This window comes from Schistocerca americana, chromosome 2 (genome assembly GCF_021461395.2).
Source record: "Schistocerca americana isolate TAMUIC-IGC-003095 chromosome 2, iqSchAmer2.1, whole genome shotgun sequence".
Lineage (NCBI taxonomy): Eukaryota > Metazoa > Arthropoda > Insecta > Orthoptera > Acrididae > Schistocerca > Schistocerca americana.
Genome location: NC_060120.1, coordinates 1,022,610,533 through 1,022,635,592, shown reverse-complemented (window position 1 = coordinate 1,022,635,592; position 25,060 = coordinate 1,022,610,533). Strand labels below are relative to the sequence as shown.

Sequence of the window (25,060 nt, the reverse complement as noted above, 5' to 3'; positions counted from 1 at the left end):
GTTATAACGTGTTAAATAGGGAAATTTCAATTATAACTACCCGGTAGAATGTAGCGGAATTAAATCTGGTAGTGATAAGGGAGTTAGATTCGAAAGATGAAAGAAGTAGAGCTGATACAAAAAGCATGGAAATGGCGAGAAAAGTATATCTAAAAGGAGAAATTTGGTTAAATCTAATATAAAGTTCAGTATAACGAAATGTTATATTGGAGTATTCGTACGGTCTATACCTTGTTCTGAAGTGAAATGTAGACAATAATCAGTTCAGACAAGGAGAGAATAGAACCCTTTGAAATGTGTTGTTACAGAAGCATGCTGAAGATTAGACGGATGGATCGAATAACTATCGAGGATGTAGTGCAGCAAACTGCAGTACAGAGAAATTTATGGCACAACGTGACTAAAAGAAGGGATCAGCTTATAGGACAAATCCCGAGGCATCAAGGAATCGTTAATTTGGTAACGGAAAGAAACAAAAAGCAGGTTCAAATGGACTTGGGTTTCAGGATTTGTCTTGAGATGGTTCAAATGGCTCTAAGCACTATGGGACTTAACATCTGAGTTCATAAGTCCCCTAGAACTTAGAACTACTTAAACCTAACTAACCTAAGGACATCACACACATCAATACCCGAGACAGGATTCGAACCTGCGATCGTAGCGGTCACGCGGTTCCAGACTGAAGCGTCTAGAATCTCTCGGCCACACCGGCCAGCTATGTAGAGATGATGAGGCTTCCACAGAATAGACTAGTGTAGAAAATTGTATCACACCAGTCTTTGCACTGAACACCATCAGAACAACAAGAACATACTTCCACAAGACGAGCTCTGGATGATACATCCTGTATAAACTTTGCCCTGCAGAATGAAATCATCACTAGTCGAGTAAACATGCGTACATCAAATAAGCTTCAAGGATGCTTTGTCTACAGACTTACACTTGCACATATGGGAAACTAGTAGGCCTGTGCATGAAATCTATAATTTGTCAACTTGCAGAGAAGACATGATTCGTCTCAAGGCATTAATAACAGCAATTTTCGACAAGTGATGACAGATTACACTTCAATTAAAGTGCATCCCAGGCTGCTTTGTAATCAAAGCTCAAGAAGGGGAGACATTAGGGTACAATGTACTGTGTACGATATGATCGTTAGCGATATTACAAGTTCAGATTGGGAATGAATGACGAAAGATATTCTCATCAAAGGTTCAATTCATGCATTTGCTTACGCGATTATAGAGAAACCCGAGAAACCCAAATCTGCGTGGCCGCTCAGAAATTCGCACTGCCACGCACCGAATGCCACCTCGCTTGCCGACCCACCCGTGATGAGAATGGGCCTCTCTTGACCTGCGGTCCTCACAGGTTTCCCCCGAATCTTTTTCTGACGCTTTCAACATTACCTCGCATACCTCTCATCTCTGTGCTCAGTGCTCGTTGATAATTTCATTCCAACTCCTCCAATGGGTGAACAGTCTCGCTTCGTTTCTGCGGTTATAAATTGTTGCCACCACCCATGAAGTACACATATCTGATCACTTTTCCGACTCTAGAAATGACTTGTCTCCTGTCTGTCAATGGCTCAACATTGCAGAGTACTCAGCAAAGTATGCATGTGCAAACGCCATCCGACCAGCTGGTTATTACATGAGTCTTTTCTCACAGTCTGGACACAGAGCGCCTTACTTCATTCATACACACGATTGCCGTTTTTGTGGTCTTCATTCCGAAGAGCGGTTTGATGCAGCTCTCCGCGTTGCTCTACCCCGTATAATCCTTTACACCCGTGCATCTGTAAACTAGATCAATTTGAAACTACTGTATTCATCCTTTGGTCTCCCTCTATCTTCTGTATCCCACATCCCCCCCCCCCCCCGTCCCACCCCCGCCCGCACACTTCTCTCCAGTACCAACCTGATGATTATATCATACCTCAACACGTATCCAATAAACTGATGCCTTCCTTCAGGAAAGTCGTGCCATAAATTTATTTTTTACACAGTTTGGTCAAGTTTCTTCTAATTAGTTATTCTGATCTAAACATCAAATCAACTGCGTTCCTCTGTAGCACCACATGTCAAATACTTCTATTCACTTCCTGTCACAACTGTTCATCATCCACGTTTCATTTACGTTCAAGGCTTCATTATAGACAAATATCCTCACAAAAGGCTTCCTAAAACTTAAGTTCACATCAGATCTTGGCAAACATCTCTCTTTCAGAAATTCTTTTCGTGATACCTTGTCTACATTTTATATCCTTTATACTTCCGCCATTATCAGCTATTGCTGCCCAATTAATAGAACTCAAGTAGTCTTTCAACGTCTCATTTTCTAATCTAATTCTTTCAGCATCGTCTGGCTGAATTCGGTTGCATTCCATTATCCTAGTTTTACTGTTGTTGATATTCATCAGATAACCTCTTTTCAAGGCTGTTCATTCCAATTAACTGCTCTTCCAAGTTCTTTAGTGAACTACAATGTCATTAGCAAACCCCAAGGTTTTATTTCGTCTCCCAGAACTTTAATTCCCTTTCCAATTGTGTTCTTGATTACCTTCACAGAACGCTCAGTCTACAGACTGAACTCCGTCTCACTTTCTTCTCAATCACTGTTTCCCTTTCATATATTTCAACTCCTAAAAGTGCAATGTAGTTTCTGCACAAGTTGTAAAAAAACCTTCACTACCTTCATTTTATCGTTGTTATCTTCAAAATTTTAAGAAACTTATTCCAGTTAACATTGTCAAAATCTTCTTGTAAATCTAGAAATATTATAAACGTAAGTTCGTCTTGTCTATCATCTAAAATGAATCATATGGCTGTACTGTCTCGCGCGTTTCTTCATTTCTGCGAAACCCAAAGCGATCTTCACAGAGGTCGGTATCTACTAGTTTTCCCACTTTTCTATAAATAATTCATGTCAATGTTTTGCAATCGTAAAGTGTTATATTGATAGTTTGTCAATATTCACACTTTCAGAGCCTGCCTTCCTTGAAACTGGAATTACTACGGTCTTCCTGAAGTCGGAGGGTATTTCAACTGTCTCCTATATCTCGCACGCCTGGTGGAAAAGTTCTGCCATGGATGGATCTACCAAGAATCTCATTTGTTTTGAGGGGATGTCGTCTACTCCAGCGGTCTTATTTCGACTTAGGTGTTTGAATGCTCTGTTCAGTTCTTTTGACAATATCATGATCCCCACCTCATCTTATTCTATTTCTATTATACGTGGCTATTCAAAAAGATGGAACAGATTTAAAACAATTATCCCTTCCGAACTACAAAAGACAGAAACATAATTCCAACGTTCCTGGAAAGAGAAAAGTTCAAATGTTTATGCATTCAATGTGAGCACCATGTGCTACACGACAAATATTAAAACGGCCGCTCATTTTCCCCACACACGAAGTAGTTCGTCTCTCGTTATCGAATTGACAATGCGATGTCGCAGACTTTCAAGAGTGTCAGGCGTAGGGGGGATACAAACACCGTCTTTTGCGTAACACCACACATAAAAGCCTCAAGGTGTGAGGTCTGGAGATATGGGAGGCCACTCTTCCAATCCAACGTCCTGGAATGGTGTCATTCAGGTAACGTCGGACGTGCTTAGAGAAACGAAACGGGGACCATCTTGCATGAAGGTTAAGTCATTTGAATCATCTTCGAGTTGAGGAGGAATACAGTTTTGAAGCATGTCTAGATAGGTTAGTCCTGTCACAGTTTTCTCCACCAAGAAGCAAGCAACAGCGCCACTGCGGCGGTTATTCTTACGTCTACCAGAACTGTTCAAATATTAAACTGTTGTCTGTTCAGGAGCACAGGAATCACGTTGCTACCTTTTGTAATTTGGGAGATAAAAAATTTCTGAACTGAGTTCCTTGTTTTTGAATAGCCCTCTATTACCCTCAAGTTCACTTCGGTTCTATGGCCACTCTATACATTCCCTTCGCTTTTCAGATTTCCTTTCTTTGCTTAGTATGTCTTGCCATATGCCCTCTTGATATTCATACAGCTGCTTCTCGCTTTTGTAATGCTCCTGTAGGTGACACCTACCTTTTCGCTAGTAACACAAGCTTCTATATCATTACATTTCTCGTGTGGCTATTTCTGCATTGTCGTTGCTTCAATTTGTAGATGCCTGTATTCCCTTTTGCCTGTCTCATATGCTGATTTTTTTTTCAGTTTGTCCTTTGCATTCATTACCTCGTGCCTTGTCCAATAATTTGCACTGCGCTTCGTGTTTTTGCCGATTTAATCTTCTGCTGCCTGCAGTATTTTATCTCTGTCTACTGTTATGTTTCTTACCTCTCTCAAACTCTCAACAGCCTCAGGTTCTTCAATTTATGCAAGTCCACTCTCCTTAATTTCCTACCTGTCTGCATTTTTTTACTTCTGCTAATAACTTAAGGTCAGAATCCACATCTGCCCCTGGAAGTGTTTCGCACTTCAAAAGATTTCGGTATCTGTGCCTTGCCATTATGCAATATAAGTATTTAAAACCTCTCTGTGTCTCCAAGTCCCTCCCAGGTACACAATCTCCTCTCACGACTTTTAAATCGAGTATTAGCGATGATTAAATTATGCTCTGTGCATAACCCTATAAGGCAGCTGCCTCTTTGATTTCTATTCTCCGCGTTCTCCTACTAGTTTTCCTTTTCCATTTCTTACTACAGATTTCCAGTGCATCGTCATAATTAAATTTTTGTCTGCTTTAACTATCTGAATAATTTCTTTCATCTCATCATACATTCTATCAATCTCTTCATCATCTGCGGAGCTAGTTGGCATATAAACTTGTATAACTCTGGCGGGTGTGGCTTAGTGGCTAAGCTAGGATAATGCGTTGACTATCTGTTCTTAATAGCTTACCCGCATTCCTATTTTCTCATTCATTATTAGACCTACTCCTGCATTACCCTCATTTGATTTTGTCATTGAACCCCTTACTCACCTGACCAGAAGTCGTATCCTTCCTACCACAGCAGTTCACTAATTCCCACTATATCTAACCTCAACCTATCCATTTCTCCTTTTTAAATTCTCCAACCTACTTACTCGATTAATGAATCCAACATTCCAAGCTGCAACCTGTGGGATCCTACTTTTATTTTTCCTGGTGACGACACCCTTGCACTGGAGGTCACAGTGGGGGACTATTTTTACCTCCTGAATGCTATCACTATTTAACCACACGAGTTTTATCCTCTCTTTCAATATAACGGCTGTAGTTTCACTTTGCTTTCAGCAGTACGCAGTACCAGTATTGCAAGTCCATGTTGCTGATGCTCCAACGCCATATCAATAGTTACCCCTCCAACTAAACTACTGGAACGTTTGCCGCCGTTTTTTAGGAAAGATAGACTTGTCTGGTCCCTCGATAGAAACCCCTCCCCTGTGGTTGCACCTACTAATGGCACAATGATTGTAGAGTCACCGGTTTGCATATGATGACTTGTGTAGGGCTGACATAGTACTAGCATAATTCACGTCATTGTTAACTGCTTTACTTTTTAGCCAATTAATATTTTTTGATTTCTTTACCTAACTGAAAATCGACGAGCATATACGAGGAGAGTTTAATAAGTAATACAACACTTAATTTTTGGCCAATTTCGGTTGATGAAATTCAGGATTTCTTCTGGGGTATCGCGAAATATTCCCGCTTCAGGCTCTCCAGTTTCATGAACTCCCGATTGGTGGGGGCGCCTCACGAAGCCTTCAAAATGGCGTCTGCAAAGGAAGTGTCTTCAGCCAGAGAGGTGTCATTGAGTTTCTTTTTGCGGAAAAGCAAAGTATCGCAGACATTCATAGGCGCTTGCAGGATGTCTGAGGCAACCTGGCAGTGAACAAAAGCGCGGTGAGTCGTTGGGCGAGGCGTCTGTCATCATTGCAACAAGGTCGTGCAGGTCTGTTCGATCTCCCGCGTGTCGGCCGTTCACATACGGCTGTGACTCCGGCAGTGTCAGAACGTGTGGACACTCTCATTAGAGGTAATGGAGGAATCACAATTAAACACCTCGCTTCTCATCCGGACGTCACTGTTGGTAGTGCTGAGACACTCGTACACTAGTTGGGGTACTCAAAGGTGTGTCCCGCTGGGTTCCTAGGAAAATTTAAGAATCAACTTCAGCGTGTTCGGCTTCACAAAAAATGCAAACAAACTTGTCCTTCACCATGACAACACATGGCCTCAGACAAGTCCCAGTACCTGAAAGGAGCTCACAAAAATTTATTGCACTGTTCTTCCTCACCCACCCTTTACCCCGTTCTCGCACGATCCTACTTAACATCTGTTTGGCCCGAAGAGGGACGCACTCCGTGGAAAACAGTACGCGGATGATGGTGAATTATGGATACAACAGTAAAAATTGGTTAAAATGGCTCTGAGCACTATGGGACTTAACATCTGAGGTCATCAGTACCCTAGAACTTAGAACTACGTAAACCCAACTAACCTAAGGACATCACACACATCGATTCCCGAGGCAGCATTCGAACCTGCGACCGTAGCAGTCGCGTGGTTCCAGACTGATGCGCCTAGAACCGCTCGGCCACGCCGGCCGGCAGATGCAACAATACTTTGGCTCCTAGGTCGACAAGTAGAGCGGTACCATTCGGGTCACGTGTCGTAAAACCTTCACCATTGAACGGAGATTATGTTGAAAAACGCGATTTTGTAGCGAAAAGAGTGGAGGATAATATGATATATTGGAATCCTGAGCCAAACCAAGCTGCTTTCGAGAAAAAATGTGTTGCCTTACTTAAGGGGATGTTTACTATCTTTGATCCGGAAAAAGCATGGTCTTTGAGAATTTTTTTCTCGGAATGTGTTACAGATATCACTCTCAAATTTGGTCAAAATGTTTATTGATATTGCCTCTACAAATTGGAATTTTTGCGACCGGATATGTCGAAGAGCAAAGGTAGAAGTGCCGTCGGAACGAAACAAAATTTCGATGTAGACCTCCACGCGCGGTATGTCACAGGTCAGCCTGCTCGTCTGAAAACAAAATTGAGTTGACGGCAGCGAGGTATATAAGTTTCTTTAGGAGTTGTACCTCGCTTAAGTTATTTGGACCATGAGAAACAAATTGGCGGCCATTTGAAAAAAGTTAGGATTTTTTTCATCCATTTTTGACCAAGTAAAAATATTTATAGTTGAAGGATCGAAATAAAAATGGTACAATTCCTAGACAATTTAGTTAGCATCCTCGGAAACAAAGAACCATGTCAATCGGTTCAGTAGATTTCAAGTTACCGCACCGCGCGATAAAAAAGAGTCATTTCGAGAAAAACGCGTTAGAGGTTTTGACTACATATAAATGCAATGCTATTCCGGGTCCATAAACTAGTCCTTCCTCTTCCTCACAGAGGGCATTTTGCTCGATCTGGACCATCCTGCGCTCCTCCAGAGTCGCTCGTGCGGCCAGTGACAAGAGGTTTTCTGCCGCTTGAATCCGGCGGTCGTCCGAATGTTGGCGAACTGCGTCGAATAGAGTCCCAGGGTGACTTCCATCGTTGTCATGGTCTTCAGAATTGCTGAATACCCTTTGTTGAAGCTGCTCACTGTCAGGAAAGTCGCAATCTCCACAGTCTTCGCACCAGAATGCAAATGCTTGGAGGCTAACTTCCAAACATACGCGTTCAAACTTTCATTTGAGTTTTGTGTTTTTCCTCCCAAGCACCGGTACAATAACTCGTCCTCCGAAATAAAAAAAAAGTGGTTCGTGAAAAAGGCCGATTTCAGGCAGGTGCATTTTTTTTTTTTTTGTTCAAAAGCGAATAACAAACATTTCCGTTTCATATTAGGAAATACCGTTTCAGGGGTGGATTCTAAACACTTTTATGGAGCCAAAAATGCAACTTAAAAAAATCGATTTTTTGAACCAAAAGGTAGTAAACCTCCCCTTAATGAACGTTCCTCGTAATTCAGTTTTTGTTCATTAATGTTGCGTAAAATCTATTTTAGTCGTGTAATACATTATGTATGATCAAAAAATACCTCATAAATATCGAAGCAGAAACTGTAGCGGGACTGTTGCTGCACAAAGGACGACTCTGAATGTGGAGGCAGCAACGACTTCAGCAGTCCACTGCAGCTGTAGCTTTCGTAATACTGGGCACAGTCCGAAAAAAGAAGAAGACAGACGAACTGTAGTTCTTGCGGTGTCGTAGTGAATTTAATTTTACATATGGCATAAATACACGAATTCTTGGCTTAGACCACCTTTTAGATGAACACTAGTAATGATCCCAGAGCCGGCTGCGGTGGCCGAGCTGTTCTAGGCGCGCCAGTCCGGAACTGCGAGACTGCTATGGTCGCAGGTTCGAATCCTGCTTCGGGCACGAATGTGTGTGATGTCCTTAGGTTAGTTAGGTTTAAGTAGTTCTAAGTTCCAGGGGCTGATGACCTCAGATGTTAAGTCCCATAGTGCTCAGAGACATTTGAACCATTTTGAATGATCCCAGAATGAGATTTTGACTCTGCAGCATAGTGTGCGCTGATATGAAACTTCCTGGCAGATTAAAACTGTGTGCCGGACTGAGACTCGAACTCGGGACCCTTGCGTTTTCGCGGTCAAGTGCTCTGTGAGAACGGTTACCATGTCTCCGCAATATCCTTTCTTCCGGGAGTGCTAGCTCTGCAAGGTTCGCAGAAGAGCTTCTGTGAGGTTTGGAAGGTGGGAGACGAGGTACTGGCAGAATTGAAGCTGTGAGGACGGGTCGTGACTCGTGCTTCGGTAGCTCAGTTGGTAGAGCACTTGACCGCGAAAGGCAAAGGTCGGGAGTTCGAGTCTCGGTCCGGCACAGAGTTTTAATCTACCAGGAAGTTTCACTAGCAATGATAATCTATAATTCGAATGGTCAATGTGTTTATATATTAAGTCATGTGTGTGTGTTGTGTGTCCGTGTGTGTGTATGTGACAGAGAGAGAGAGAGAGAAAGAGGGAAGAACAGAAACAGAGACTTTGGATTTTCAAAATTTGATTTCTGTTACTGTACTTACATTTTAGTGCAATATGTCTTCTTGCAGGAAATTTCTCCAGGGCCAGTACGATCTCAGACAGTACCAAACTTGGCAGCTGCTCCTCCAGAGTTACTTGAATTTTTCGCCAAACTGAATAATACACCTTTCCTGGAAACGGAAGACATAGCAGAAGCCGTTGTCTACATGCTGTCGCAGCACCCTCGGGTACAGGTGTGTAATATGCAGTACCGAATCGGCAGACTACAAATGTGTGTTCATACGTTGTAGATTGGTAGCATTACTCTAAAATAGTCCATTGCACGTATCCTTACCTAGTAACCTTGGAAATAAGATGATTATATGGTGACTACCTGGTATTAAGAAACCTAATAGTTTAAAACCAGGCACTTCTATGGTTTTGCATAAAAACTGTTATGTGTTCATGGTGCGGGGCTACGTAGCATTATGCGTGAGTTGTTTGTAGCGGCTTCAGGTAGTCCGCATCACGTGCTTACCAATAGACTCATCACTTTGCTTCGGCTTCTTTTAAGCAACGGAGCGAGTCTGTAGCAAATTCCAGAACACCAAACATATTAACACTTGAAACTCTAAAGAGAAGCCACGAGACACTGTGTGGACGTAATATTAACTGAAGGCAGCTGGGAGACACGGTTCATCAAATAAGTGGACGTCACATATATCTATATCTACATAAATATTATCTGCGTTCCTACATATTCGTGATAAAATTAACAACAAAAGTATGATTTTTTGAATAAACACATATTCACACTGACAATATGTAGGTCAGACTAACAAAGTCATTGTCAGCCAGTTACCTGAAGAACAGCTGCCACAACAAGAACAAAATTCAGTCACATACATATATATCTACATAAATATTATCTGCGTTCCTACATATACATGATAAAATTAACAACAAAAGTATGGTTTTTGAATAAACACATATTCACACTGACAAGATGTAGGTCAGACTACAAAGTCATTGTCAGCCAGTTACTTGAAGAACAGCTGCCACAACAAGACCAAAATACTGTTCGACAAGTCTTTTGTTCGCCGTCGCCGTATTGGTCTCATACCTTGGGCGCTTATTGAGACGGGCAATTGCGGGTGGTAGTTGAGGACTCTAATTTAACTGTTGTGATTCGTTTCTGTTGATCATGTTGTTTCTCCGTGTGACATATTTACTCTACGCAACATAGTGTCTGGAGCTAGCCGCGAGAGGCCGCACATAGATGATACAGCTGGTCCTGTGAAGCGAACTGCCCATTACAGGATGGCGAGTAAATGCACCTAGTACGGAATCACACAGCTGTTGCTGTCACAATGATAAGGACTGTTTGGTCATCACCCAGTTACATTACTGAACAGCGTCTCGTATTCTTGGCGTTTCAAATATACGCCACCTGATCAAAAGTATCTGAACACCTATTAATAGACATTAACATGGAATGTGCCCGTCCTTCTGCTTTATGAGGCCTAGAACTTTGCTAGGGAACATGCATTGAGTTGTCTAAATGTCTGTGAAGTAATGTAAGCCCTTTCTTCCTCAAGAGCCGAAATCGGAGAAGCTACTGACGTAGGACTCTGGGGTCTGAAGCGAAGTCGACGTCCTGAGTCATCGCAAAGTTTTTCCACTGGGTTCAGATGTGGACTCTGGAACGGCCACTCCATTAGGGGACTGTATTTTCCCATAAATCGCGCCTCTTACAGATGATATTTCATGACAGTGTGTTGTCGGACTGATGCAGACGATCATAATCTCCGAACTGTTCATCTACTGCTGTCGGTACACAACGCTGTAAACTGCATTGATATCCTTCCACATTTAACTTTTTCTTGAACGCAATTAGGGGACAACACACTAACCAGGAAAAACACCCCCTACACTGTAACACTGCCTCGTCCATACGTCCACTACACGTGATAGCAGGCACATGATACGCCCGCTAAACCCGCTGAGCAGAACAGGTAATAGGATTGTGGAAAGGGCCAAGGGTTGAGATCAGTTTCTACTTCTAATTGTCATTTATTGTAATTTAATAACCTTTACAACCAGAACGGCACATAGCCAAATCTTTACCGAATGCAGCTCTTTCACGGCTGAAGGCCTCCAACAAGAAATCTTAACAAGATAAAAATCCAATTAAGATAGCAATAAAATAATTCAAAAAACAGCATACGCAAAGTGCAATATTAATGGCTGAGGGCCACAACTAAATTCCAAAATTTTAGAATATATTTCCATAGACCTCTAAAGGCAGAAGACCAACAAGAAATCTTGAAAAAATCAAGATTCAATTAAGATAGCAATAAAATAATTAAAACCCAAAAAGTAACATATGCAAAGTGCAACATAAATGGCTGAGGGTAACAATTAAATTTCAAAACTTCAAAATATATTACCACAGACTCTTAAAGGCAGAAGGCCAGCGTGTTTAACAACAAGAAATCTTAAAATCCAATTAAGATAGCAATAACGTAATTGAAAGAAGCAACATATGCAAGGTTCAATACTAATGGCTGAAAGCCACAATTAAACTTCAAAATTTTTTAAATGTATGACCATAATCTTTAAAGGCAGAAGGCTGCAGTTTTTAAGCTTGAAAGATAAACTTAAAAATTAATTTTGTAAAATTTTTAGAAAACAAAACAAATAACCATAACCCTAAAAAATAAAATAGCTGACAACAGATAATTAAACACCAGTAGCACTCAGAAAGCCTCCAGGGAGGTCGGTCTGCCCTCGTTCACTTAGGTGAGACAGGTGTGAGCCCAGATATACTTGATCCGTCGGAACCCAACCAGGGGACAGCCGTGGACAGACCGACACAACGACTTGCTTCCCGTCAATCAGTACATGAGAACTCAAACCGGCAGTGTTACAAACGTGATAATCCACAATGGAGTACGTATTAGGTGTCAAAATTACACACCATGTTGGGCAGCGACAACAGGTGAGGAAAGGACACTGCCTGAAATTACGTTAGTGGCCAGGGCTGGTAACCGGAACACTAACGGCCACTAGGCAGAAAATTCCGCTGGTACACTTGAATTTGAAACACGGTAGTAGTTAACTTCGCTCAAAAGAACACTGCCTGAATTTACGTCAGTGCCCAGGGCAAGAAACCAGAACACTAACGGCCACAAGACAGAAAATTCCACTGGTGCACTCAAATCGTAGTCGACCAAAATAGCCAATTGCACCGCACGGCGGCTAAATCTCAGCAGTAGAACCACCCGCTCACCGGAAAACCTCCCCAACAGTAAACCATCGAAGCGAACCATCACCCCAAGAATGGACGTGGCTTGGTCAGTTGAAACCACTACTCAACTTTGACGTCCTGGCTCGGTGAACCACGAAGCTCGTAGCGATCGGACAGCTCCACACACGCTCCGACACTGCGCAGGGGCTGCCAGTGGCCGCAGCCGACTGCACCGCGCGGAGATAACTTCCCTCGTCTGGAACAGCCGACCGGCTGACTCCTGACCCCCTTGCCGGAAACTATTTGCACCATACCAAAGATGGTACACGGCGTAAATATCGATACACATCACTGCTGCCACATGTAGAAGGAAGAAGAACCAAACCAAGGAAGAAACCAAACACAGATAGACAGTGAAGTTCACGAAAAGGCATAGTTGGGAGAGAGCATGGCTCAGTAAAGTCCACCATACATTCGCGAAACCAAAACCCTTCCATTGGATTGCCATACTGTATATCGTGATTCATCACAACAAATCACTCGTTTGCAGTTATGCACTGTCCAGTGTGGTCGCTGTTATACCTTCTCACGCGTCGGCTAGTGTTGACTTTTGAACTGACTGCTTTATGAGAAGCTGCTCGACCATTTTATCTTTCTTCTACCTCACTAAGCACAGGCATTGTAGTAGCTGAACTTCCTGTAGCACTTAGGCACTCACGAGTCATTCCTTCCGCTGACTTAGTGCAATTTTATACAACCACCCTCCGCAATGCTCCACGGTCGCTGACCGTCAGTAGATCAGGTCGGCCTCGTCTTGATTTACTTGTGGTTTACACCACCATTGGACCAGGGCAGCATTAGAAGGGTTGAAGTGTTTCTGATGAATTTCTTACTCAGATTATATCCAGTGATTAGCCAAGGTTCGAAGTCTCGGAGCTCTCGTGAACGACCCATTGTCCTGTTACTGCTTCTCCACTGACAACACAGTACTCCCACCCTCCCTTTATACATTCCATATTGGTGTCCGGATACTTTGATCAGATAGTGTAAGCTTTACAGAATAGACATTAGGTAGTGGTTAAGCAACTACTCGACTAGCTGTTCTGACGGCCACCGTGGCAGTCAGCACCGACACAAACAAGGAATGAGAGATATCCATCTTTTTGATTTGCAGCTCCTTGTATAGGCCGTGTTTGCAGTTAAAATTTTTTGGATTTGAGGTCCGCCAGTTATGCAAAACACCAAATGATGTTGATGAGAAAGTTTTTTTTTTTTTTTTTTTTTTTTTTTTTTTTTTTTTTTTTTTGCTGAAAGTTAACCTATCTTCTAGAGTGTAATTTAGTTTTTCGCGATGTTTTCGCGCCTATTTTCGTGTTTACTTACGTTTTCGTGTGGCAAGCACTTCCATTCTCCGCATCATGCTGAGATGTTGTGATGCATACGTAGCTATTTCCACAAATAACGTAGTAAAACGCTTTTCACTACACCAGAACACAGTGTGATTGTGGTTTGTTGTGTGTCCCAGCCCCGTCAGTGTTCATTTGTTCACCAGAGTTCGGCGCCAAATTTGAATTTTATATCCATTTTATCTTTTGTGTGTGTGTGTGTGTGTGTGTGTGCGTGTGTGTGTGTGTGTGTGTGTGCGCAGACACACACGAAAAATAAATACACTAAAATCTGCAAAGATGCAACATTTACACACAAATAGGAACACCATATAATAGACAACACACACAGCTAAGAAGCACACAGAAAACACACACACAGATGCGCACATACGCACACACACACACACACACAAAGATAAAATGCAAATAAAATTGAAATTTGGCGCCGAACTCTCTGGTGAAAAAATAACACTGACTGGGCTGGGACACATAACAAACCACAATCACACTGTGTTCTGGTGTAATGAAAAGCGTTTTACTACGTTATTTGTGGAAATAGCTACGTATGCATCACAACATCTCAGCATGATGCGGGGAATGGAAGTGCGTGCCACACGAAAACGTAAGTAAACACGAAAATAGGCGCGAAAACATTGCTAAAAACTAAATTACACTCTAGAAGATAGGATAACTCTCAGCAAAAAAAAAAAAAAAAAAAAAAAAAAGAACTTTCTCATCAACATAATTTGGTTGCAGATGACAAGCTACCTGTAATAATTAACACAAAAGTGGTTCAGAAAATTCATGCTCACCAAATGTAAAGGTATTTACAATAACAAACGACCTGTTGTTTGAACTAAAAATGCACATAATTTTATAATCATGTAACAAAAATGTTCACATTGCACAATAAATAAAAACGAAAAGTCACTGATAATGGCACAGTGATGCCGAAACATGGTTGGGTACTGAGAAAAAGGGTGTTTTGCATAACTGGCGGACCTCAAATCCAAAAAAAGGAATGAGAGAACTTGCGATGGCAGGTGACAGGAATCCAAAAATAACGTGTACATTAAACTTTCAAATTATTACAGTACTTTACTGCTAATAAAATATAAGTATAACCTAACTTGAGGTGCTGCTTGTGCCTCCTACAAGCAATTACTGTTCACTATAACTCCCCTCAGAACCCAGGCTATGTATCGTCTTTCTTATACTCAGCAGTGATGTTCTCGAAGTCTGGGATCGAACTGGGGGCCGACCAGTGATGGGAGACCCGTTAAACCAGCGTTGACAGGGGGCGCTGAACTCTGTCTTACTGGAGGTGTGGCGCTGTCCGCTCTTTCCATTGGCTGGCGCGTCGGCGCCTTCTCGATGACGTTCCGTGGCACTGGGTTGGTCGATGTGCAGTCGGTGCTTTAGCGCTGCACACCAGTTGCAGCTTCCTATAGTTCTCAGTTACTACACGCTACTTATCTGAAAGCATAGTTCAGTCAGACTACCTACAAATTTTAACAGACAAGTCGTGTAACGAGAGCTACAGGTCAGAACTTTACAGTCTGGTTCTGTTCTTAGTTTCGACCTGCATATGCACGCTATCGAAGGTCCATTTGCTAACAGTTTAAACTCCACAAACATGTGTCACAAATACAATCATGCAAAATTTTTCTCGGTGGTCGATTGTAGTAAAACTCACTGGGGTGAAATACAAGTCCACCCCTTTATAAAGCACACGAGTCGCTTTCGATCGCTTTAGACGACGTAGAATTGTGACCAGGTAGTGGTGCGATCTTCCACGTTGGAGTAAGTCATGGCAGTGAAGTGGTGTTTATGTACCAGTCAGCTGTATAGAATGAGTGCTGTAAAATGGGTCGACGTGAAGGAGGCAGAATGGCAGAAATGAGCCACCGTATTTGGACAAGCTGAGACTACACCGAGGATGAAGTTACCCGAGTCGTCGGTGTATCAGTGAGGACTGTCTAACGTATACGCAAGGAATGGTACCACCAGCAACCTTGTAACAAGGACTTTGAACAGCAGTCGCAAAAAAGTCTAACTAGCAGGGACCAGGTACCAGTGTCACGTCTTGTCAATGACAATCAGTTTCAAACTCGACAGGAATTTCTACTGAGTGAGTACAGCTCCACTTACATTTCAGAGCCAACATTGTGAATCGACTTGCATGTAATACACACTCATGTTCACAAAAAATAGAACACCTTGAACGACTAGAGATATGACGTTCATATTCACAGGACATATGCATCGTATGTACCCCAGAAATGATTAACATTTTACTGACCTCATTTCAGCATGCCTAGTAAGCACAAGATCTACAAGGGGCCCTGATAAGTTTTTCCATGCGTGATGACATCGACGCATACATGAATGGCGCCATGTGGTATAGCCATCCATGCTGCACTCACTTGGTTCCAAAGTTCATCTGTGGTGGTTGGCATTGAGTCACAGAGCTTCACATGTCGTTTCACCCTATCCCACACACATTCGACTGGCGACAAGTCTGGCGGTCGGGCGGGGCCAGAGCAAAAGGCTGACATCCTGTGAAATTCAGATTCGATTCATACTGCGCATAATAAAAGCTCATGGCCAGAGGTGTAATGTGGCAAAGCACCAAGATGCACTTCTCAGCCGTAGTCAAGAAAATCGGCAGTTAAAAGAAACCGTTGCGGTGAAATGCTCTCTACGATGAGTAATTTGCTACAGTGTCGTGGCGCAGAGGTAAGCGGTTGGGTTCGTAATCCGAAGGTCGCCGGATCGAATCCCGCACCATGCAACGTTTTTTCATTATTAGTTTTTTGTAATTCAAATATATATATATATATATATATATATATATATATATATATATATATATATATATATATATATATATATATATAAACTATTAATGAATTGCTTATGCATGTTGGAAAAGGCGGATCGCTCTCCAATTGTACCGCCTCCAATTTTCCGTTTGTTTAACAGGGTGTACCAAAACTCTCACGTCCGCACTGATTTTCAACGATGTTATAAGTTGCGCTAGGGACCGCATCTACCTTCTTTCGAAGTTAGCGTGCAACAACGCTGTTATGCGGCGGCTCGTTTCGGCCCATTCAACATCTGTCCTTCAAGTGTAACGAGCGAGTAACGGAGTTTATATTTCATACCTGCCACAGCAAATTTGTGTTCGTGGGGTCTCTATTCTAATTCGAACGTTTTACTTACGCTATACGTATTCGTTTCGGAATATCGTTTCTACGTCTTCCGTTAACTATACGTGGTAAACATTATGAAAACCATTAATAACATTTATGAAATACAACTTTGTTTGCGGAAAACATAATGATGTTCGAAGTCGCCAGTTTTTCCACGACAAACGACTTTCAACAACTTATTATATGCATAATTGTTGCAACTGATTGCCGGGAATTATATATATATATATATATATATATATATATATATATATATATATATATATATTTGAATTACAAAAAACAAATACTAAAAAAAAAGGTTGCATGGCGCGAGATTCGATCCGGCGACCTTCGGATTACAAACCCGAGCACTTACCGCTGCGCCACGACGCTGTGGAAAAGTATTAATCGTAGAGAGTATTTCACCGGAACGGTTTCTTTTAACTCGGTTTTCTCGACAACGGCTGAGAAGTGCATCTTGGTGCTTTGCCACATTACACCTGTGGCCATGAGCTTTTATTATGCGCAGTATGAATCGAATCTGAATTTCACAATTGGCGGCCTCCCCTTGTAAGTCTAGGAGACTGATGACCTCAGATGTTTAGTCCCATAGTGCTCATAGCCATTTGAGCCGTAAATTATTCACCTGCACACATCCACTGCACTGCCAAAACAATTCATCTCACACGAGCAGCAGTTTCCCGGATGGACGCATCATATGCTCTCATGGCAATAATGCATCTTCTTTCAAACTCACTGATTTGACGGTACGGTTCGGGCATACGTCAGCGAGGTATCCTGGACGTCTGCTCAAGTCACACTCATCCACCACCTTCGCTTTATAGCAACAGCGAGAGCCGCCGGCACATTTTACCGGTAGGTGGTGTTGAGCCGCGATATCGATGTTGACCTTGAACACGCTGCCCGACATGGTTCAAATTCTAATCATTTTTGCAGAAGATACATATCTGTTGAATGTGAACGTCCTATCTCTAGTCGTTCAAGATGTTCTGTCTGTTCATAACATTAGTGTACGCTTGCAGTCGGTTACCTCAGAAAAGGACATTCTCACAGTGTCACATACATTTGCACGTCTTTAACGGACGAAACATGAGAGCAATTGGATCGTAACTCACTGTATGTCTATAGTCTAATCTAGTGAGTCATTACATTGCCTCTTTTCGAATGATGCAACGCCTTGAGTGCACTGACAGCCAATGAGTCATTTAATGCAAGTTTATGGAGGGTGGGCTCTACTGTGCGTATCATTACCTAGCGGAAAACCAGAAATTGATTTCACTGTGCTCTGAATGACGGAACTGCTGATCGTTACAGCGGAATTCATAAGTAGTCCCAGTTTGAGCAGGGAAGATAAACGTCCATCAAATGGAAAATTTTGGAGTGCCAAAAAGAGATAGCCAACACCCACAGGGTATGCTAAAAGTTGTCTATTCAATAGAAAGTCCTGGCAGCTGGTTTCTTATCACTCCAGTGGTCGGAGGTACCACTCAAGTATTTGTCTTTTCTGTATATCTTAAGCAGGCTTCCAAAATTCTTGGGCAATCAACCTGTATCCTACAGCATTACTGCTTAAGTCTTGTTTAAACAATGACTTATTTGGAACTTAAATAGTTTTCTATGGACGAAGGGCTAACACGGTCGTGAGATACGGAGTACGCCTTACTACCAGGAAATACCTGCAGCAAGAAATTGTTTTTGACACGGATTCCAATAATAAACGAATGAATTGAATGTAAAGGAAGTTATTTTAAAAAGTTGAGGTTATATTGCAAAATGTTTCTACTCGTGTCTTAATTATATTCATATCTAATGTTATTGGGAGTGAGGCGTTCCCCCAACCCAAAAAAACAGGGTCTATCTTAAAATACAGTTATGTAGCTCAATTATTTGCAAGCTCTTACCCATAATGTCTCAATTCTTGTTGCAGGTGCACGATATAATTGTGATGCCAACTGGCCAGCCGTTCTAAGGTAAAGTGAGATCATGCATCCCTCTGCCAACGATTGTCTCACGTTCAGTATTTCTATTACAGAATTATTGATGAGGGATCGGTAATGCTGTGGTACAGCTGTGTAATAGGAAATGTTTTCTGGAATAAACAGTTTCTTATTAAATTGTGTATCTGTGTTTTATTTTTTATACCTAGGATATTTTGTAATGAAACATTCAGAATGACAGGACGACCCGCGAGGTTAGCTGTGAGCGCTGCTTCCTGGACTCGGGTAGGGCGCTGGCCCCGGTTCGAACCAGCCTGGCGGATTAACGACGAGGACTGGTGTGCCAGTTAGCCTGGATGTGATTTTCAGGTGGTTTTCCACATCCCACTAGGTGAGTACTGGGCTGGTCCCCACATTCCGCCTCAGTTACCCATCTCGCGGACATTTGAAACACGTTCGCCCTATTTCATAGTTTACACTAGGTGCAGGCAGCTGGGCTACACTCATGCCATCTTGGGAGGTATGGGGCGGTGGCAGGTAGGGCATCCAGCCACCCCTTAACATTCACCACTCCAAATCCGACTTAACCATGCCGACCCTGCTCAAAGATACGGGACAAGGCGCTTTCAAAAGAAAGAAAGAAAGAAACACTCAGAATGACAGTACGTTTCAAAACGTTCGTTAATGGTGTGCGATTCTGAACCTCGTAGTTGGTAGCGTATTGATTGAACTTCATTTCTAGGAAAGACGACGAAATTAATCGATGAATTTCAAGCATCATTTATGATATATTAAACTTCCATTCTCTCTGTGGCAAAGCTTGACAGATGGCTAACAGCTGATTCACCAGCAGTCCCAAAAAGGTTATTATCCAGTGACTTATAAGACGACAGATCACTAAACCAGCTGGTTTCATATCCTGGTGTCATGCTTGGATCACAACCATGACCGTAGAGCAACGCCTTGACAGTGATATTTCCGCCAATCACAGCGCTCATTGTCAAGCACGAACCGTTCCCCACTGCCAGACTGCCACAACCGCTTTTCAGTTCACTTCCAGATCCTTTTCCGGCATTCTTCCTTGATGTGTTTGGGTCCTGAATCGTGGATCTGTCCATTTTATTTTGTATTTGAACGCACATGATAACCACACCAAACACACACACACACACACACACACACACACACACACAGAGAGAGAGAGAGAGAGAGAGAGAGAGAGAGAGAGAGACAACAATGCTAACGAAATACAAATGTTACATAACAACACTAGCCAAACACTATTGGATACTTCCACTCAAGATGGAGTTCAGCATCACAGATACAGTTATTTACAGGAATTAGTTGACTTGTGTGAGCGGATGTGGTGTCAGCTCCCTCCAGCGACCTATCAACTCCTCATTGCTTCCATGCAACGACGCGCCGTGACTGTTATCCGTGCCAAAGCTGGACATACCGACTATCAGATAAGTTCTGGCTGTTCGGTGTATTAGGGCGTGCTGACCCCTCAATGGACACATCGGAGCCTGGAAATCGGAAAAATATGAATGATACGATTACAGAAAATAGCGGAGAATAACACGTGAACAAAATTAAGAGCGATGAAACTGCTGGTAAAAGAAAATAGACGAGGATTACGTCGGCGTTACTGATAGTGCACGTGTAAGGAACACCATAAGGGACCTATGGAAGTGGAAGAGCATGTGAAGATACCAACAAGCGTTAACGAAAGCAAATAACAACTGAAAAACAGTGTAAATCTCTATTCTGAATAAGCAGGAAGCAAATGTGATTACCAATCTATGACCAATGAAAGCACACAGACCACAACAGTACTTTGTTCACAACAGACACGAAAAGCAAGGAAGAAGCTGAGAATTGAAATCTCAACTCCAGTTTCGATAGTGAAGAAACACAAAAGAGAAAAGAAAGACAATGAAATCACGCTAGTCTCTGCCTTGCATCACAAAGAATTCCATGAGCTGCATAAAAAGGCTGCGGAGCAAAACGTTGTATTCTGGGCAGATGACCCATCACATCCACCAAATGAAGCCGAACTTCAAGAGAAGAGTAGTAAGTAATGATGATCTGTCACAGAATGACATATACATTGTGAAAACATATGCAACGGAAAGAAGCGCTAAACTTACTGCAGCAACGCACAAAAATTCCATTACCACTGAGGGAAAGAAAGATGGAAAATACTGACAAATACGAAACTAAGTGCAAAATATGATCCATGTATATACGCAGACGTGTAGAACCAAGAACAAAGATGGCAGTCCTAAAATTCTGCAGAAACCTTGTTTCAACTAATTTCTAAAATTCTTTAACACTTACATGAAAATCACCTGAGCACAAAAGACATTTTAGTTTAACTGCCTAAAAACACTAACAGTGATAAACGCAATTTATTCTTACGTTAGAAGATTCAGTTAACTTTTACAGTTTCTATTCTTAAAATGTTTAAATCAACTGCACTAAATATATAACAAAAAGATGAGAGAACTCAGCTCTACAAAAGAACGTTAATGGTACACTTTCTTTCCCTTTAAATTTTTTTCAACTTTAGGGATTATTTGTCTTAGTAGGACGGGAAAAACGTTATAACTTTTTGGTACTGAAGAATAAAGCTGTAAGTCTAACAAGAAGGAGAACTATAATTTTATCAAGATATGTTGCATTTAATTTACTTCACGAAGATCTATCCCTTTTCTTTGTTATTCCCGTTTCTAAAAGGCAGCAGCCAATTAAAAGTAAAAAGTACTGACAATACATGACGGGTTTCTTTTCAGGAACATATAGTGGAGAAGTTCACCGATGAAAGCATAACCGGAGAGAAGAAAGATAGGGACAGAGAGAGAGTGAGACAGAACTATTAGCTCTGTTGCACTCTGATAGTGTACTTGGAGCTCTGAAGAAAAACATTCATTGCCGTCGATTTGCTTTGGTGGTGCAAATCTGGGTACCACCATTGTTCCGCAGGCAACCGGAAATACTTTTACATGAAGGCACTGAAGGTCTTGTCTCACAATTTTAACACTTGTGGTGATTGCTTTTAAAATAATAAACTGTTTAGTTACTTTTTTCTATCTTCCTCGTTACATTTGATTGCCCCTTATGAACACACCAACCAACCCCCCCCCCTCCTCTCCCCCCCTCCCCCCCTTCCCCGTTTCCCATACAGTGTGCTCTGTTCTGTTCGTCAGATTTCAGGCCTGTCTCATTTACTATCTTACAGAACCCTAATGAAAATGAGAGATCGAATTTAAGTTTGGCACGGCGGTACTTATCAGATGAATCGGACATTCAATACCTAATGTTGTGCGTTCAACTCTGTACCATAGTAAATTCCAGCCCAATGTCGTGTGCCGAAGTAATGCGAAGAGAGTAGATCGATTAGTCTGTAATACCATTGTTTATTTGGTGTGCATTCAATTAGGTGTATACGTCAGTGATTAAAACAATGGATTCTCTCATAACGTACACAGAGATTATTGAAAGAAAAGAAAACGAAGTAATAAAATATGGAAACACAAAACATCAAGATGAAAATTATTATGAATGTAGAAAATAAAGTTTATGAGGAAGTATTACAATTCGCAAGAAATAACAGGCAAGAAAGTGGGTAGTTACAGATCATGGATTTCTAGCAGCAACTATCAGTTCATTTGCCAGGAATGATAGGACACTACCACAGAAAACCCATGTAAGGATCGTTCGATCAGGCAGACAAGCCAGTATTCTCTTTACATGGCCATCTTTCATACTTTCCAAAGCATTTCAGTTATTGAGAGTGCTAGTAATTCCTTGGGAATTTCCAAAATCATTGGGGGATGTAGCAACCGTACCAACAAACGTAGCAGAAAAACGTCATCAAGACTCTCATGATAATTGCAAGGATAGACAAATAGGAGAACTGTTACAGTCAGCTTAACAGCTTCTGCACGCAAGTTACTGACAAAAATAATGTGCAGACGGATTGAAACAACACGGGGAAAACTTTAGATGACGATCAGTTTGGCTGTCGGAAAGATAAAGACACTAGGGGGGGCCATTCCGACGTTGTGCTTGATAATGGAAGCACGACCCCAAAAGGGTTCGAAAATTTAAAATGACGTCAAATGTTCAAAATTCTAAGGAAAAGAAGTGTAAGCTACAGGGAAAGACGGGTCATACACATACGTACAAGAACTAAGAGAGAAAAATAATAGTGGAAGGCCAAGAATAAAGTGTTCGGATTACAAAGAATATGAGACAGATATGTACTCTTTGGCCCGTTTAGAGATGGTTCGAGATTGGGAGTGAACTGCGGAGTGATGGGATATAACGATAAGATTCGTTGATGGCATTGTTGCAATCTCTGAATGTCAGGAAGAATTGCAGGACCTGTCAAATGCAATGAACAGCATAATTTGTCTGTCGGCTTTCCGCCGCTACAAACGGTTCGTATGTAGTCCTTGTTGCTAGTCATTGTTGTGCCGGCTCGCGTTGCCGCGAATTATTGCTTGGGTTGGGTGGTCTGATCTCTACATTGTCGCCACGCTCTGAATTGAAATTTCTGCGATCCTGCCAATTTTGATTTGTCCTCTCATCATAACTGTTTTGGTTCTCATAATTGTTATGACCATAATTATCACGTGGGCTCGATGCTCTGTATTCTGCATGAGCACCGCGTTCCGAATTGTAATTTGAGTGTCCGCGCCAATTTCGGTTGTCTCTACCACTACCATTCCTTCTAAAATAATTCTCATTTCCATAACGCCTTTGCTCTCGCAGTCTGCGACCTCTATTACTGAACTGAGAGATCCTATGGTCATAAAAATCATTTCTCTGGCGTCTATGACCTGTGTTATACGGTTGATGCCGCATATCGCGCCTATCTTCTTCCTGTTAAGCTACTGTCGTTAATTGAGTTTCTATCTTTGAAACTTCATTGGTGGTCTGTAATTGCAATGACTCGACATTTTTCGCTAATTCCTCTACTTGCAGTTCTTGTTGTGACGTCTGTCGTTTCACTTCAACAATATCAACGTTTTGTACGTGATCAAGTCGGGATACAAGACTATTAAGATCTGATTTGAATTCTTCACGTACCTGACTTTTCAACTGACTGGTCGTTTCTTCAAATTTACAGTTTAACTTGTCATTCACCTCACCCCGAAACAATGTGAGATTCTCGTTAATTTCGTTCTGAAGCTATTTGAAATTCTTTGCATTATTGTTAAGTTCAGTGAGTTTACTCAGTAATAATTGTAAAACATCATTACTGGGGCAGGGAGTACAACGTTACTTTTCTCTGTTAAAGCAGAAGCAGTACCTGCATTTCCACTAACAGAAGGAAAGGCAAAATTACTCCGCTCTATCGGAGTGCCAACGAGGCCTGAATTTCCACCGAAAGTGGGGAAAGCAAAATTACTTTGCACTTTTGAGGCGGAAGCAACGCTGGAATTTCTCATAATGAGTTTGGTTTGCGTCACTGTATTGTCATGTCCTAAGTTGCGTGTAGCAGACAGTTGTTCATCACGCATTGTTGGCAAATGGTCGCCTACATTCCAATTCTCCACAGTATTGTGCGAAAATTCCCCCGATCTCAATACTCTCAAAAGAATTTTCTACTCTCTGTTCCGAATTTTCGGAAACTGCGTTTGAAACCGCTTCTACATTCATGTTCGGAACCGTATCTACGTTCACGTTTGCAGTAGCATCTGCATTCTTTTCCATTTTCTTTTGTGCTCGCATCATCATTGTCGCAACACGAATGAAAACATGTCACTAAAATACACCGCTATCCTAAAAATACCACTGTTCAATTAACTATTACACAATGCACCAACAAATTCAAAGACAAAACTGCTGAAGTAAAATTTTGTGTTAATACAAAGCAGTGCACAAGCGATCAAAATGCTGTGCCACCACTAATGATTACTGTTGCGTAAGCTTGCAGTTGGCAGTAGAAAGACGAAGCATATCTAACTACAACTCATCCACAAAAAAAAAAAAAAAAGGATCCTGACAGGGTCGCCAGGTAAAAGTCGCGAGCTCTATCTTCTTGTCTCATGTTTTCCACAGAAAATTTCGTGCTTGTACCCTTGTTAACTTTACTATTACAGAGATCGCCTAGACTCTATTTTTTTATTGGTCCTGTGCGCAACAAATAACTTACTTGGTCTTTCTGCTGCCACTGCTTGATCTGCTGCATTCCATTATTTAACAAAAACATAAAAGAACTTATTATTCATGCTGAGTGCAATGCTTGTTCTGTATGGCGGCTCCTGCTGTTGCTGCTGCTGCTTACTACAACTACATATAAT

General features: G+C 41.8%; 1 protein-coding gene across 1 annotated transcript in view; it reads left to right on the top strand.

The window, feature by feature from the left end:
• The window catches only part of LOC124594639 (farnesol dehydrogenase-like), a 65,939-nt gene extending 47,161 nt beyond the window's left edge, over positions 1–18,778 (top strand). The window contains exons 5-6 of the mRNA XM_047133006.1: positions 9,043–9,207; positions 18,737–18,778. Coding sequence (XP_046988962.1) covers positions 9,043–9,207; positions 18,737–18,778 — 207 coding nt within the window. The remainder of the gene's footprint in view (positions 1–9,042; positions 9,208–18,736) is intronic.
• The last annotated feature ends 6,282 nt before the right edge of the window (positions 18,779–25,060 follow it).